Here is a 14,184-nt window from a genome sequence, read left to right as displayed (position 1 = left end):
TTTTCTTTCGCTCTCTATTCATGAAAAATATGAGTTTTCCTTCTCTGACAGGTTTCTGCCTTACACAGGTTCCAGCTTTTGCAGGTTTTACATTTACTTCAGAAGCAGAAATCAACAGTAGGGTAATAGTAACAATAGCATTACTGTGCACTTACTAGATGCTAGAGCAGCTAGACATTATTCTGAGTGATTTACAAGGATTTCCTCATTCAATATTCAAACCGTACCTAGGGACTTCTATTATCCTTATTATGTATTTGTGGAAACTAAACTATAGAGAGATTAAGTGCTTTACTCAAGATCGCTAACACTTGGTGGATCCAGGATTGAACCCAGGAAATCTGGCTGTAATGCCTAGTCTCTTTTTATGTGTCCTATAGAAAAGGGAAGAAGGAAAAGAGAGGGGGAGCGTTGCAGACAGGGAAAGTGGCAGAGAGAGGTACAAGAGCAAAAGCAAAGCCTGCCTGATCCCTAGCATTCTTAGTGAGAGCACTGGAGGTGCAATGAACATGTGCCGTCTCCTTGGAGAGTGCCTGGATGGGCACTGCAGGCCTTTGCTTCTGAGCCTCCTCTATGATTGATCTTCTTCCCAGTACATTAATACATTAAGCCTCATTACAGTCCAGACCTATTGGCCTAGGAGCCATCCAGATCTTCTGCATTCATTCATCCATTCATTTATTTATTCAGCAAATATTTATGAGTGCCTACTATGTGCCAGATGTTGTTTGAGGTGCTGAGTGTCCATTAGTTACAAGACAGATGAATCCCTGGTTCTTAGGGAGCATACACTCCAATGGGAGAAGATCTTCAATGAACAAATGAACAAGAAAATACCTATAAAGAAAAGAGATCTATGAAGAAAATAAAACAGAATTGAAGTGACAGTGACCAGAGGGGCACAGATATTAAATATGATGATAAGGGAAGCTCTCTGATAAAATATAAAATGATATTTAAATTGTGACTTGAATGACCAAGTTTGAGCCAGTCTGGAGCCTTGTATAATTCTGCTCTGCTCTGTTTGACTTACAGGGGTAATGTATTTCCTTTCTTCTTCTTTTGGGGGAAGCACCACTCTTAAGTCCCCAGGTTCTTGCAACACTAAGGACATTGTTAGATTTGTTTTCTGGTGTTTTTTTAGGGTGAACTTTGGAGGACAGAACACCAATGAACCTAAGAGAAGGTGGGAATTTGAGGGGTGCCCTAACTTTCTTCCCCAAAGGAAAACATGCTCCTGGACTTCTCCACATTTTCTGAGACCTAATATGGTATACGGAGCCCTGGTGGCACAGTGGTTAAGAGTTCAGCTGCTAACCAAAAGGTTGGCAGTTTGAATCCACCAGTCACTCCTTGGAAACCTTATGGGGGTAGTTCTGCTCTGTCCTATTGAGTTGTTATGAGTCAGAATTGACTTGACGGCAATGAATTTGGTTTTTAATATGCTATATACTATCTTTGTTGGATTTCTTTGTAATCCTTTTTAGATGTGAGGATAAATGCAAGTCATGAGTAGACCATGGAGCCAGTCCCTCTTAAATATACCTGTCTTAGTTTTGTTACTCAAAGAGTGTAGAATACAAATATACTGCTCGTTTTCAGAATGAGCCCACTGCTTTAGTCTTCCACATTATTGCCTTTAATTATTCTTATTTTCTAATCAATCATCTCTGTGTATTCTTCCACGTCTAGAAGTCCATATTAATAACTTCTGCTTACTTGTAGGATTTGGTGAAAAGTTTAATTTCAGGGTGTTGATCCATCTGGCCTTGCCAACGGCAGAACTTCAGAAGGGTAAGTTGGTGGTAAAGGCAACACCATCTGTTTCTGAGAATTACTTGATCTCTGTGTGATGAGCAGGAAGTTGACTGTAAAACTTAAGAGACAAGATGGTGAACAGAAAGTGAAGAGTTACTGTGCCTGCTATCTGATTTATGAGCAAAATTTTCACAAGATGGATCAACATCATAACCAATAAGCAAAAGGTTTACATTGTGTAGCTAGTCACCTTAAAGAAATAACTTCCCACCTATTTAGCTTTTTTCCCCTCCTCTTTGGTGGCAACAAATGGTTAAAAATGAGGAATTGCATTCTTTCTGCCTAAATATATATCTCTCTGAATGAAATAACTTGTTTATCCATTAGCATTGGACCATTCAGGCAATATATGATAGAATATGGATCAGAGATCCGGGCTAGTTAGCTTAGTTGATCGTGGTATTTTACTAATGATCCAAAAGTCACAGGCTTTACTTTTATCAGTCAAGTTCATTTTACATGGATACGGACTTCATTACATAATCTGAACTCCATCTTTTTCCTCAGTTAAGTAGCTCAAAGATGCCATCAGGGAATAGAGGAAAACACAACCTATCACGTTTATTCAATAAAAGCACTTTAAAGTTCGTGTCTTAGTGATGGTAACCTGGTTGAATTGTGGCCATGAAAAGCAACACGTTTCAAAAATCTGCATGAATGGTTTGGTTACTGAATGGTTTAGTTACTGGATGATACTAGAAGCAATTGGAAGGATCAATGATAAGGAAAGGCAGTTCAACTGAGCTTTTACTCACTAACCATTTGACTTCATCTCTGTAGGCAACAGTTTTTTTTTGCAGCTGATGCTTCTGAAGAGCTCTCTTTCCCTTAGGCTTTCACAACAGTTAAAAAGACTTCTGCTATTTCTTCACTCCTCTTTCCATTGCATCCTCTTTCCTATCCTTAGTTTCCAGGCTCTCTCATTTACTTTTAAACACTTCAGTAAACTAACCCCTGCTCATTGATCCCAAAGTAATCTATATCTGATGATGCCTAAATTTATATTTTTGGTCCTGAGTTTTCACCAGAACTTCAACCTCATAATTTCAATTCTGCAAGACATTTTCTCCTAAAGATCATAGTTACTTCAAAGTAAATATATCTCAGACTAAATCATCTTCCCTCCTAAACCAGCCCTTGTCCCAGATTTACAGGGCACCAACATTCTCTTAGTAAACTGAATTCTGCGTCAGGGGTTCTTGCCTATTTCACCACAAAAAGGCCTTCATTTATTCACCCAGCTACCTCTGCTAACCAAAGGGTCAGCAGTTCGAATCCACCAGGCGGTCCTTGGAAACTCTGTGGGGCAGTTCTACCCTGTCCTATAGGGTCGCTATGAGTCGGAATCGACTTGACGGCACCGGGTGGACCTTCCTGAAGGTTTTTCTTTTTTTAAAATATTTCCACACACACACAAAAAAACTCATTTAAGTAGTAATCTTTAATTTTTATTAAGCAAGGGTAAAAAAACAAAAAACAAACCTACTGACATCGATTCGATTCCAACTCATAGTGACCCTATATGACAGAGTACTTGGTCCATTATCTAGGGTTTCTAATGAAATAAATAGGGGGCAGTTGCGGCTCGGTGGTAGAACTCTCCCTTTCCATGCGACAGATTCCCGACCAATGCACGTCCTGTGCGGCTACCGCCCGTCTGTGAATGGAGGCTTGTGTGTTGCTTTGATGCTGAATAGGTTTCAGTGGAGCTTCCAGAATAAATTGGAAGAAAGGCCTGGTGATCTACTTCTGAAAATCAGCCAGTGAAAACCCTACTACGGATCACCACAGCCAACCATGGGGAAGGGGTCACCATGAGTCGGGGTCACCATGAGTGGGGGTCACCATGAGCTGGGTGCTAATAACAGCAGTGATTAAATGATTCCACTATTATCGCACTAAATTCCAACCATAAGCAGAGACATTTGGTACTTTATTTACTCTGTGACACCAGCATATATAGAATGTACATTGTCAAGTGAGGAGGAATTAAGTGTTCTGTTATTGTCTGAAAGCAACTTGACTATTTAAAATGGCATAATCAAACCTTAACAAGCTTAAAAGGATTTGTCTCAGTCACTGTCTTCGTATGCCGAACATCCTCACAGGAACTTGCACCCAGAGAAAGAGCCATAAAACTGTATTACTGATTATTCATCCATGAATTGCAATGGTTCCCTGGTGCTGACAGATGGAGAGATATGTACTCTGGGTGGCCTCTCCAAAGTTTGGCAGTAGGTGTGTATGATCTCATGCAACAAAGACAGACACTTCCCCAGTTCTCCTGGCAGAAGATGATGAGGGTTATAAAGGGAGGTCAAACCTCTAAGCAATGTTTCCTTCTAAAAACCTTCTAAAAGTATCATATATATATTTATATGTACGTATGTATAACCAGTCCTAAGTGAAGCCTTCTGTGAGCTTAAGGTATACATTGCTGTCAAACAAGAATATTGTAGCTTCTAGGTGTTTGACACCAGCCCTGAAATATATGGGCATGTATTAAAATGGATGAAAGCTAATCAATTATTTCCTAAACTAAACCAAACTAGAGTTCTGACAAAATGTTTACAGATATCACTCATTCACTTTTATTGCCTTGTACTCTTATTAATCTATCAGGGAGAATCGCCAAATGTAAGAATTTTGTTCCCGGTGATCTGCTTAGAAGAGATTGTTTTTAACGGAAGCCGCATTATCAAGGGCACAGTTGACATCAGATATAATTCCTTAATTTAGTTTGGAGTAGAAGAAACACTGACATCAACTTTGGGCTGGTACCCAAACAAGAACATGTTCAAATTATTAAAGAGCTTTAACCCATCCCCCATCTCCACCTCCACTGAACTTTATTATATTGAAGCCAGGATAATAAGGATGAGAAATAGGTTTCAATTTGCATTCCAACTCAGAATGGAACAGTGGCTGCCCGGAGAGCCATGCTGAAGAGAACTCTGAGCTCAGGCCTTAGAAACGAGCTTTGTGACTGGCAGCGTCTGCCATGGGAAGGAAGTGATAGAAACAACTAGAGGATGGAATTGTGGAATCTGAGAACGTAACACAGAACAAAGGAACCTGAGGGGGGCTCCCGTACCTTTTCCTAAGACTTGAAGGACTGCCATCCGCAACACAAGTCAACATATTCTAAAGCACCACGTAGTGCTTCTAGTGCTTCCAGAGAAATGTGACTCCAATCTGTGGCGATGTCTGCACCCTGCCAAGTGTTTTATACAGATATTTTTATGTTAAATATTTTAAAAAATACTTTCAAAATTGGATATCATTGTTTAAAGTCTCAGAATTCGGGATTCAAATGTGTGAACGTGGATATGCTTGAACTAGCAGTCTTTGCCAGAATGAAGCTTATCAAAAGGATTTGTGCCATTTTTATTTGAAACCAATTGGTTGCCCTGGAAGGTTAGGTATATGATCAGTTATTGTCCCGTCAGCAGTCAGCATCTTTGCCACAGAGTGAAGGAGATGGGGAGAAAATTGCCCAAGACAGAGATGAAAGCTGTGTACTCAGAAGAAAAAAGCCTTCTTGATTATGCTGTGGACTTTCTGAAGTCTTTGATTCCCCGTCTAGCCCATCTTCAAGCTGGCATGCTGGACGGACTGCAGATGGATGGTGCCGCTCATCAGGGGAAGCACACACATATGTCTTCTGGGTTGATTTTTTCATTTGCCAGCTCAAGAGGAGCTGGGAGATTTATTTGGAAGGATGGTAATGAAGGTGGGGAGGCATAGTTAGACTGCAGTTTCTGTTCCCAGTGTGTTATTCTCACTTTTTTCCCTTCTGGGTGTTGAGTTGCTCTCTTTATTTCCACTCACAGCTCCTGAAATGGGAGAATGTTTTGGTAGAATAAGCCAGTGGCTTGAGGGAGGATTCACATGATGATATGGGAACATAGAATTTCTATGTGTAATATTTGCTGAGATACTTCAGATGTTTCAATTACACTCTACACATTTTTATTTTTTGTATGAGTATATACACACATTTGCTTATACATAATTACATACTATTTGAAATACTTGTTTTCTTCATTCATCCAGAATGAAATTTCATGTCCCCTTTCTTGCTTCCTTTCTTTGGCTACAACTCACAAGAATTAAATAATTCACTACACTGAAAAAAAAATTAATTTTCTCCTTGATAATAATGGCACAAGGAAACAGGCTGATATTGCTGGACCTTAATAAATACAGCATAAGAGATCACTATCATCACCCTATCTGAACCAAAGAATGGCAATACTCACTAAAAGGAAGAAGTAAATTAGTGTATTCTTGGTTTCCAGAATGCTGCTTCATTCCAGGAGAAAGCATGACCTTTGGAGAACTGCGAACATCCAGCACTAGGAGCCCCATTCTAATGGAACTAACAACCTGAGCGGAAGGCTCATGCAAGACCTGACTCCAATTCCAATTTTGCTATTTACCACGTAATATCACTCCAGTTACTTATACTGTCTGAATTTTCTCATCTAGCATGGGGAAAATATATCCTAACCTTACATGATTTTGGAAATATTAAGTAGGATAATTATGAGCCACGCCATGCAAATAAATTATTGAATATTACTGACTTAAAAATGTAATTATGGGGTAAAGGGACAGATGGATAAATACATCCAAAGATGTTTTGAGTGACTAAAGTTAATTGCAGATGGCCAAAATATGATGGCGCAATGATTATAGAGGTGCCTGTTACTCGCTTTCTGATTTATATTTAAGGTTTACTTTTCACTGTCCAGTGCTGCTTTTACTTCCCTTATTTCTACCCCAAACCAGCAGAATTTTGCCAGAATGGAGGATCAGGGATTTGGAGATGTAAAATGTTCTCATTTGTTACTACTCTTTATAAAATTTGAGTTACAAGAGCTTAAATGAAGATTTTTCTGACCCGTGGGTTTTAACTTCCTGAGAAGCCCCTTACCATTTGTGTACACATGACCCTGAGGCACTAATATGGTGGCGTAAGGAGTCCCGTGTCACACATTATGCAGTAAATATTCTTTTTTAGACAGTTTGAAAGTGCAGTCTCATATGTCTCTGAAAATGCTGCTATCTTATACATCGCAGTAAGGAGTCCTTGTGGCGCAACCAACAGTTAAGTGTTCAGCTGCTAACCTAAAGGTTGGTGGTTCGAACCTACCCAGCGGCTCCACAGGAAAAAGATCTGGGAATCTGCTTCCATAAAGATTACAGTCTAGAAAACCCTATGGGGCAGTTCTACTGTGTCACATTGGATCACTACGAGTTGCAATCAACTCAGTGGCACCCAACGACAGCAACATACATCGTGGTTAGGTGCCTGGGCAGTCCACAAGAACCTATTTAACTCATGTCCTACTTTCTCTAGAGTAGGAATGAAATTTTAGAAGTAAACTACTCTATGTAATAGTATTTTTATCAGGGGAACAAATGAGTTCAGGGATTCAATGTGGGGCAACAGCAATACATCTTCCAGCTGCCCTATGCCCAGCCTCACCCTAAACATGTGCTGGCAGCCCCCTGGCCTGCGGTGGTGCTGGGGCAAGAGGCCATTGAAGGCAGGAAAGGATGAAGGTGGGAATGGAGCTGGGCGGAGGGTAGGAAGGAAGGGACGGCAGGGAAACATGGGTATTGGAAGCTGTACCTATATGTCTTTGTTTCAAGCTGTTACCCGTTTTCTGTTATCCCTAGAGCGTACTTAGCAAATAAAAACAAATAATAAAAATTATCATTTATTAAGATCTGGCTGAATTAGAGGCACAGTCTTAGGTGATTTTAACATGCAGCCAATCCTCTTAACAATACTGAGAGGAAACTATTATTTTTCTAGTTTTTATAGATGAGAAAGGAGACTCTGGGTGGTGATAATGGTTAAACATTTGACTACTAGCTGAAAGGTTAGCGGTTTGAACTCACCCAGAGGTGCCTCAGAGGACAGGCCTGGGAATCTGCTTCCAAAAGGTCACAGCTTTGAAAACCCTAAGGAGCAGTTTTACTCTGTACACATGGGGTCACCACGAATCACAATTAACTCGAAGGCAACTAGCTACCACATAGATGAGGAAACTGAGGCTCAGAGAGTGTAAGAAATGTTGCCGAGATCATATATACAGAAAGTGGCAGGGCCACGTGAAATAGCCATTACAGTTGCCCAAACCACCAACCAAGGCAAGAATCCAGCTCTGATCATGCTTCCTATGGTTTTTACAACGTTGGTGTAATTGAAATCTTTACCAACACTTACAGATACGGAATTTTATATAAACATTTCCAGTTTTTCTAAACACATTGATGGTTTGAAGTCACTGGGCCTTGCTTTCGCACAAAGCAAAACAAGGGGAGCTGAAGAGCAGCTGCCGCCTTCAGAGAGAACAGGCACTCTGTGCGTTTCTGATGCCGTTTGCTCCACTCCTGCCCACAAAATTTATAAATGAAGTAAGAAGTACATACAGAAAGGTGCACAGCCCTTGGAAACTTCGGCTCAGTGAGTTCTCGCTAATAAATGTAACCAGAACCTCGATCAAGAAATAGAGCAACGTCAGCAACCCCAGAAGACTTCAGTCATTATAAACCAAAACCAAACCCATTGCTGTCGAGTCCACTCTGACTCATGGCGACATTGTGGGACAGAGTAGAACTGCCCTATAGGGTTTCCAAGGCCGTAATCTTTAAGGAAGCAAACTGCCACATCTTTCTCCCATGGAGTGGCTGGTGGGTTCCAACCACTGACCTTTTGATTAGCAGCTCAGTACTTTAACCACTGTGCTACCTGAGCTCCTTCAGTCACTATACCTCCTCCCAAATTGCCAGTGATAAGTTCTGCTATTTTTAACTTTAAATAAACAAAACCATACAGTATTGTATGTATATTTTGTGTCTGGTGGCTCTTATGCAACATCATACTTAGAGGTTCTTCCCCTTACTCAGTGTAATAGTAGTGGGTGGACTCAACTTTCAACTTTTTGGTTAGCAGCTGAGCACGTTAACCTTTGCACCACCCAGGGACTCTGTACTAATAGTAGTAGTTAGCTTTTTTTTTTTTTTTGCTGTATTCTATTTTATGATTATACCAAAATTATTTATAATTTTTATAATTGGTAGTCATTTGAGTTGTTTACAATTTTTGGTTGTCATACATAGTGCTTCTGTTAACATTCTCTTGTGTGTGTGTTTTGGTGAAAGAAGAATTACTGAGTCACAGGATATGCATATGTGAAGTTTTGAATTTTCCAAAGATACCAATTTATACTCCCACCAGTTTACTGGATGACAGTTACAGCAGCATCATATCTTGGTATTGCCATTCTTTTTACATTTTAGTTATTATAATCAGTATGCATTGGTATCTTGTTTTGTTTCTGTTTTTAAAAAGTTTTTTGCAATATAAATAAATCTGAACCAAACCCGTTGCCACTCAGCATAACGTTTTTGAGGTTCACCCACGTTGTAGTATGTTATCAGTGTGTTAATCCTCTTTACTGTCAAATATATTCCATTGTACGGATATGCCACATTTTGTGGTTGTCAAAGACAAGGAATTAATTACAAGGGTGATCCTTTAGGAAAGGAGAACTACGAGTGCCATGGGAAGATATGGACATGGAATTTTAGTTTGGGGAGTCAGGGAAAGCATCTCTGAGGAAGTGATTTTAGGCTGAGTTGAATAATGAGGAAGCCATTGTGCAGGTGGAGGTAAGGACAGCATTTCAAACTAAGGGAATAATAGGTATGTGAGCCCAGAAGTGGGAGAGGCCCATGAGAAACTGAAAGAAGCCTAGATTATACAAAAGTGAGAAAGCTGTGAACAATGTGTTACAGAGACAGACAAGGGCCACATTACATGTTGCTGTGAGGTGCCGTTGAGTTGGTTTCAACTCATAGTGACCCTATGCATAACAGAACAAAACACCGCCTGGTCCTGAGCCATCCTTATAATCATTGTTATCCTTGAGCTCCTTGTTGCAACCACGGTGTCAATACACCTCATTGAGCATCTTCCTCTTTTCCGCTGACCCTGTGCTTTGCCAAGCATGATGTCCTTCTCCAGGGACTGATCCCTCCTGACAACATGTCCAAAGTATGTAAGATGCAGTCTTGCCATCCTTGCTTTTAAGGAGCATTCTGGTTGTACTTCTTCCAAGACAGATTTGTTTGTTCTTTTGGCAGTCCATGGTATATTCAATATTCTTCGCCAACACCACAATTCAAAGGCATCAATTCTTCTTCAGTCTTCCTTATTCATTGTTCAGCTTTCACTTGCATACGATGAGATTGAAAATACCATGGCTTGGGTCAGGCACACCTAAGTCTTCAAGGTGACATCTTTGCTTTTCAACACTTTAAAGAGGTCCTTTGCAGCAGATTTACCTAATGCAATGCATCGTTTGATTTCTTAACTGCTGCTTCCATGGCTGTTGATTGTGGATCTAAATAAAATGAAATCCTTGACAACTTCAATCTTTTCTCCATTTATACTGATGTTGCTCATTGGTCCAGTTGTGAGGATTTTTGTTTTCTTTATGTTGAGGTGCAATCCATACTGAAGGCTGTGGTCTTTGATCTTCATTAGTAAGTGCTTCAAGTCTTTTTCACTTTCAGCAAGCAAGGTTGTGTCATCTGAAAAATGCAGGTTGTTAATGAGTCTCCCTCCAATCCTGATGCCTCATTCTTCTTCATATAGTCCAGCTTCTCGGATTATTTGCTCAGCATACAGATTGAATAGGTACGGTGAAAGGATATAACCTTGACGCACACCTTTCCTGACTGTAAACCAATCAGTATCCCCTTCTTCTGTCTGAACAACTGCCTCTTGATCTTTGTAAAGGTTAATGCTCTGTAATAATTTTGTCCTAAGTTCAATATGAAGGAAAATGATATAATGAAATTTGTTTACAAAAAAAAAAATTATTCAGGCTCTGATGAGAATGAATCAGTGAGATAATTAGAGGAAATGCTGGCAAGAGCTCCAAGAGAGAGACTGTGGCTGACTGGAATGGAGGCTGAGGAGAAGGACAGTGTCCTAGGCTGGGTTCTCTAGAGAAGCAAAACCAGAGACTTATGTCAGGGAAATGGCTCATGAGGTTGTAGAGGCTGGAAAGTTCCAATTGCATGGGTCAGGCTGGATGCTTCTCCTGACTCAGGTAACTGCAGGGGCTGATGAATCCCAGAATGGCAGGTCAGATAGCAGGACTCTTGCTCATAGGTAGGCTGCAAAGGCTGATGAACCCCAAGACCAGTGTATAAGCTGCTAGCTCACGTTCCAAGAACTGGAGGACAGATGAACAGGAGCCAGCTGTAGGATCCAGGGCCAGCAAAAGCCCACGAGCCTTGCCAGAAAGTCCACCTATATTGGGTGCAGGCCACAAACCCAAGGAAACCCCTTTTCGATTGATTGGCTGATCATAGAACATTCCACCATGGAGGTAATCACATTATATCAGATATCATCATGGAAGTGATTATGTCATTATACAACTGCCAAACAAAAACATAACTACCAAACCACTGAGAATCATGGGCCAGCCAAGTTGATGCACAAACTTAACGATCACAAACAGTGTCCACAAAGTCAGTGAAGGCCATTCATGCCTGCGTTCAGTTAGGAGCCACTGTTGCCACTTATACTAACTTAAGGAAGAGAACTTTTTGGATTGCACCTCAACATAAAGAAAACAGAAGTCCTCACAACTTGACCAGTGAGCAACACCATGATAAATGGAGAAAAGATTGAAGTTGTCAAGGATTTCATTTTACTTGGATCCATAATCAACAGCCATGGAAGCAGCAGTCAAGAAATCAAACGATGCATTGCACTGGGTAAATCTGCTGCAAAGGACCTCTTTAAAGTGTTGAAAAGCAAAGATGTCACCTTGAAGACTAAGGAGTGCCTGACCCAAGCCATAGTATTTTCAATCACATCATGTGCATGTGAAAGCTGAACAATGAATAAGGAAGACTGAAGAAAAATTGATACCTTTGAATTATGGTGTTGGCGAAGAATATTGAATATACCATGGACTGCCAAAAGAACAAACAAATCTGTCTTGGAAGAAGTACAACCAGAATGCTCCTTAGAAGCAAGGATGGCGAGACTGCATGTCACATACTTTGGACATGTCAGGAGGGATCAGTCCCTGGAGAAGGATATCATACTTTGCAAAGTACATGGTCAGCGGAAAAGAGGAAGACACTCAAAGAGGTAGGTTGACACAGTGGCTGCAACAATGAGCTCCAGCCTAACAATGATTGTAAGGATGGCTCAGGACTGGGCAGTGTTTCGTTCTGTTGTGCATAGGGTTGCTACGAGTCGGAATCAACTCGACAGCACCTAACAACAACAGCAACAACATGGAAGAGAATGGCTTCACAATCCAATGGAGATGGTTAAGTATTTATTTTATTTATTTCTTTTTTTTTTTAATTAACTTTTATTGAGCTTCAAGTGAACGTTTACAAATCAAGTCAGTCTGTCACATATAAGTTTACATACATCTTACTCCGTACTCCCACTTTCTCTCCCCCTAATGAGTCAGCCCTTCCAGTCTCTCCTTTTGTGACAATTTTGTCAGCTTCCCACTCTCTCTATCCTCCCATCCCCCCTCCAGATAGGAGATGCCAACACAATCTCAAGTGTCCACCTGATATAATTAGCTCACTCTTCATCAGCATCTCTCTCCCACCCACTGTCCAGTCCCTTTCATGTCTGATGAGTTGTCTTCGGGGATGGTTCCTGTTTGATTATTACTAAAAATTTCAAATTTTACAAAAGTAGAACAGTATAATGCACACTCATAGATCCAATCATCATCTTTAACAATAATTAACTCTTAGTTAATCTTCCTTTAGATATGCTATTGCTAGGTGATGTTGAGTAAGCTCTGACTCAGCAACCTAATATACAACAGAATGAAATGCTGCCCAGTCCTGTGCCATCCTCACATTTGTTACTATGTTTTTGAGCCCACTGTTGAAGCCACTGTGTTGACCCATCTCATTGAATGCCTTCCTCTTTTTTGCTGACTTGCTACTTTACCAAGCATGATGTCCTTCTCCTGGGGTTGGTCCCTCCTGATAACATGTCCAAAGTAAATGAGACAAAATCTCACCATTCTGACTTCTAAGAAGAATTCTTGCTGTACCTCTTCCAAGACAGATTTGTTCATTATTCTGGCAGTTCATGGTATATTCAATACACCCACTCCTCACTTATCGACATGGTTAGGTTCCAATGACCAGGTTATAATGAGAAAATTGGCATTATGCAAAAACGGAGGGCTATGACATAAGATCATAAATTGGAAAATGACTACATCATTACATAACTGCCAAATTATACCATTACATGACAGCCAAATTACATCATTACATAACTGCCAAACTACAACATTATATAACTGCCAAAGTACAACATGACATAACTGCCAAATTACATCATTACATAACTGCCAAACCACTGACAATCACGGCCCAGACAAGTTGATATATAACCTTAACCATCACAGCCAGAGTTACTATCATCTTGTACCTCAGCATTCGTTACTGCCAGATATATGTCGTTAATACACAAAATAGATAGATTTTTTACTATTGTCATAAATGTGAAATATCAAATAATGAGAGAGTCAATAAGTGAGGGGTAGGTGCGTTCTTTGCCAACACCATAATTCAAAGGCATCACTTCTTCTTTGATCTTCTTTATTCACTATCCACATTTCCCATACATATGAGGTGGCTGAAAATACCATGGCTTGGGTCAGGTGCACCTTAGTCCTCAAAGTGACATCTTTGATTTTAACACTTTAAAGAGTTCTTTTGCAGAAGATTTGTCCAATGCAATATGTCATTTGATTTCCTGACTGCTGCTTCCATGGGTGTGGATTGTGGATCCACGTAAGATGAGATCCTTGACAACTTCAATCTCTTCCATGGTTATCATGATATTAATTATACTGCTCCAGTTGTAAGATTTTTGTTTTCTTTTTCTTAAGGTATAATCCATACTGAAGACAACAGTCTTTGATCGTCATCAGTAAGTGGTCAAGTCCTCTTCACTTTCAACAAGTAAGGTTGTGTCATCTGTATATGGCAGGTTGTTAATAGTCTTCCTCCAATCCTGATGCTACATTCTTCTTCATATAACCCAGCTTCTCAGATTATTTGCACAGCATACAGATTGAATAAGTATGGTGAAAGGATACAACCTTGACTTTAAACCATTTTGTATCCCCTTGTTCTGTTTGAAGAGCTGTCTTTTGGTCTGTGTACATGTTCCTCACAAGTACAAATACGTTTTCTGGAATTCCCATTCTCCGCAACGTTACCCATAATTTGTTTTGATCCACACAGTTGATTGCCTTTGCATAGTCAATA

The 14,184-nt window shown here is 40.2% G+C and overlaps 1 protein-coding gene across 11 annotated transcripts in view; it reads right to left on the bottom strand.

Moving 5' to 3' along the window:
• The window catches only part of SPATA17 (spermatogenesis associated 17), a 360,593-nt gene that overhangs the window by 79,482 nt on the left and 266,927 nt on the right, over positions 1 to 14,184 (bottom strand). For 4 of the 11 annotated variants that reach the window (XR_007515262.1, XM_049868175.1, XM_049868173.1 and 1 more), the window contains exon 10: positions 1,720 to 1,876. The exons of 2 other annotated variants lie outside the window; for them this stretch is intronic. Coding sequence is in view for 6 of the 9 variants with exons in the window: in XM_049868175.1 (XP_049724132.1) it covers positions 1,720 to 1,876 (157 nt within the window). In the remaining 3 variants the exon portion in view is untranslated. Of the gene's footprint in view, positions 1 to 649; positions 838 to 1,719; positions 1,877 to 4,171; positions 5,655 to 14,184 lie in introns of those variants that run through there. 5 more of the 11 variants (XM_049868171.1, XM_049868174.1, XM_049868178.1 and 2 more) reach the window with 5 other exon arrangements.

Source organism: Elephas maximus, chromosome 24 (assembly GCF_024166365.1).
Source record: "Elephas maximus indicus isolate mEleMax1 chromosome 24, mEleMax1 primary haplotype, whole genome shotgun sequence".
NCBI lineage: Eukaryota > Metazoa > Chordata > Mammalia > Proboscidea > Elephantidae > Elephas > Elephas maximus.
Note: the sequence above shows the minus strand (reverse complement) of the source record. Positions and strands in the feature narration are given on the sequence as shown.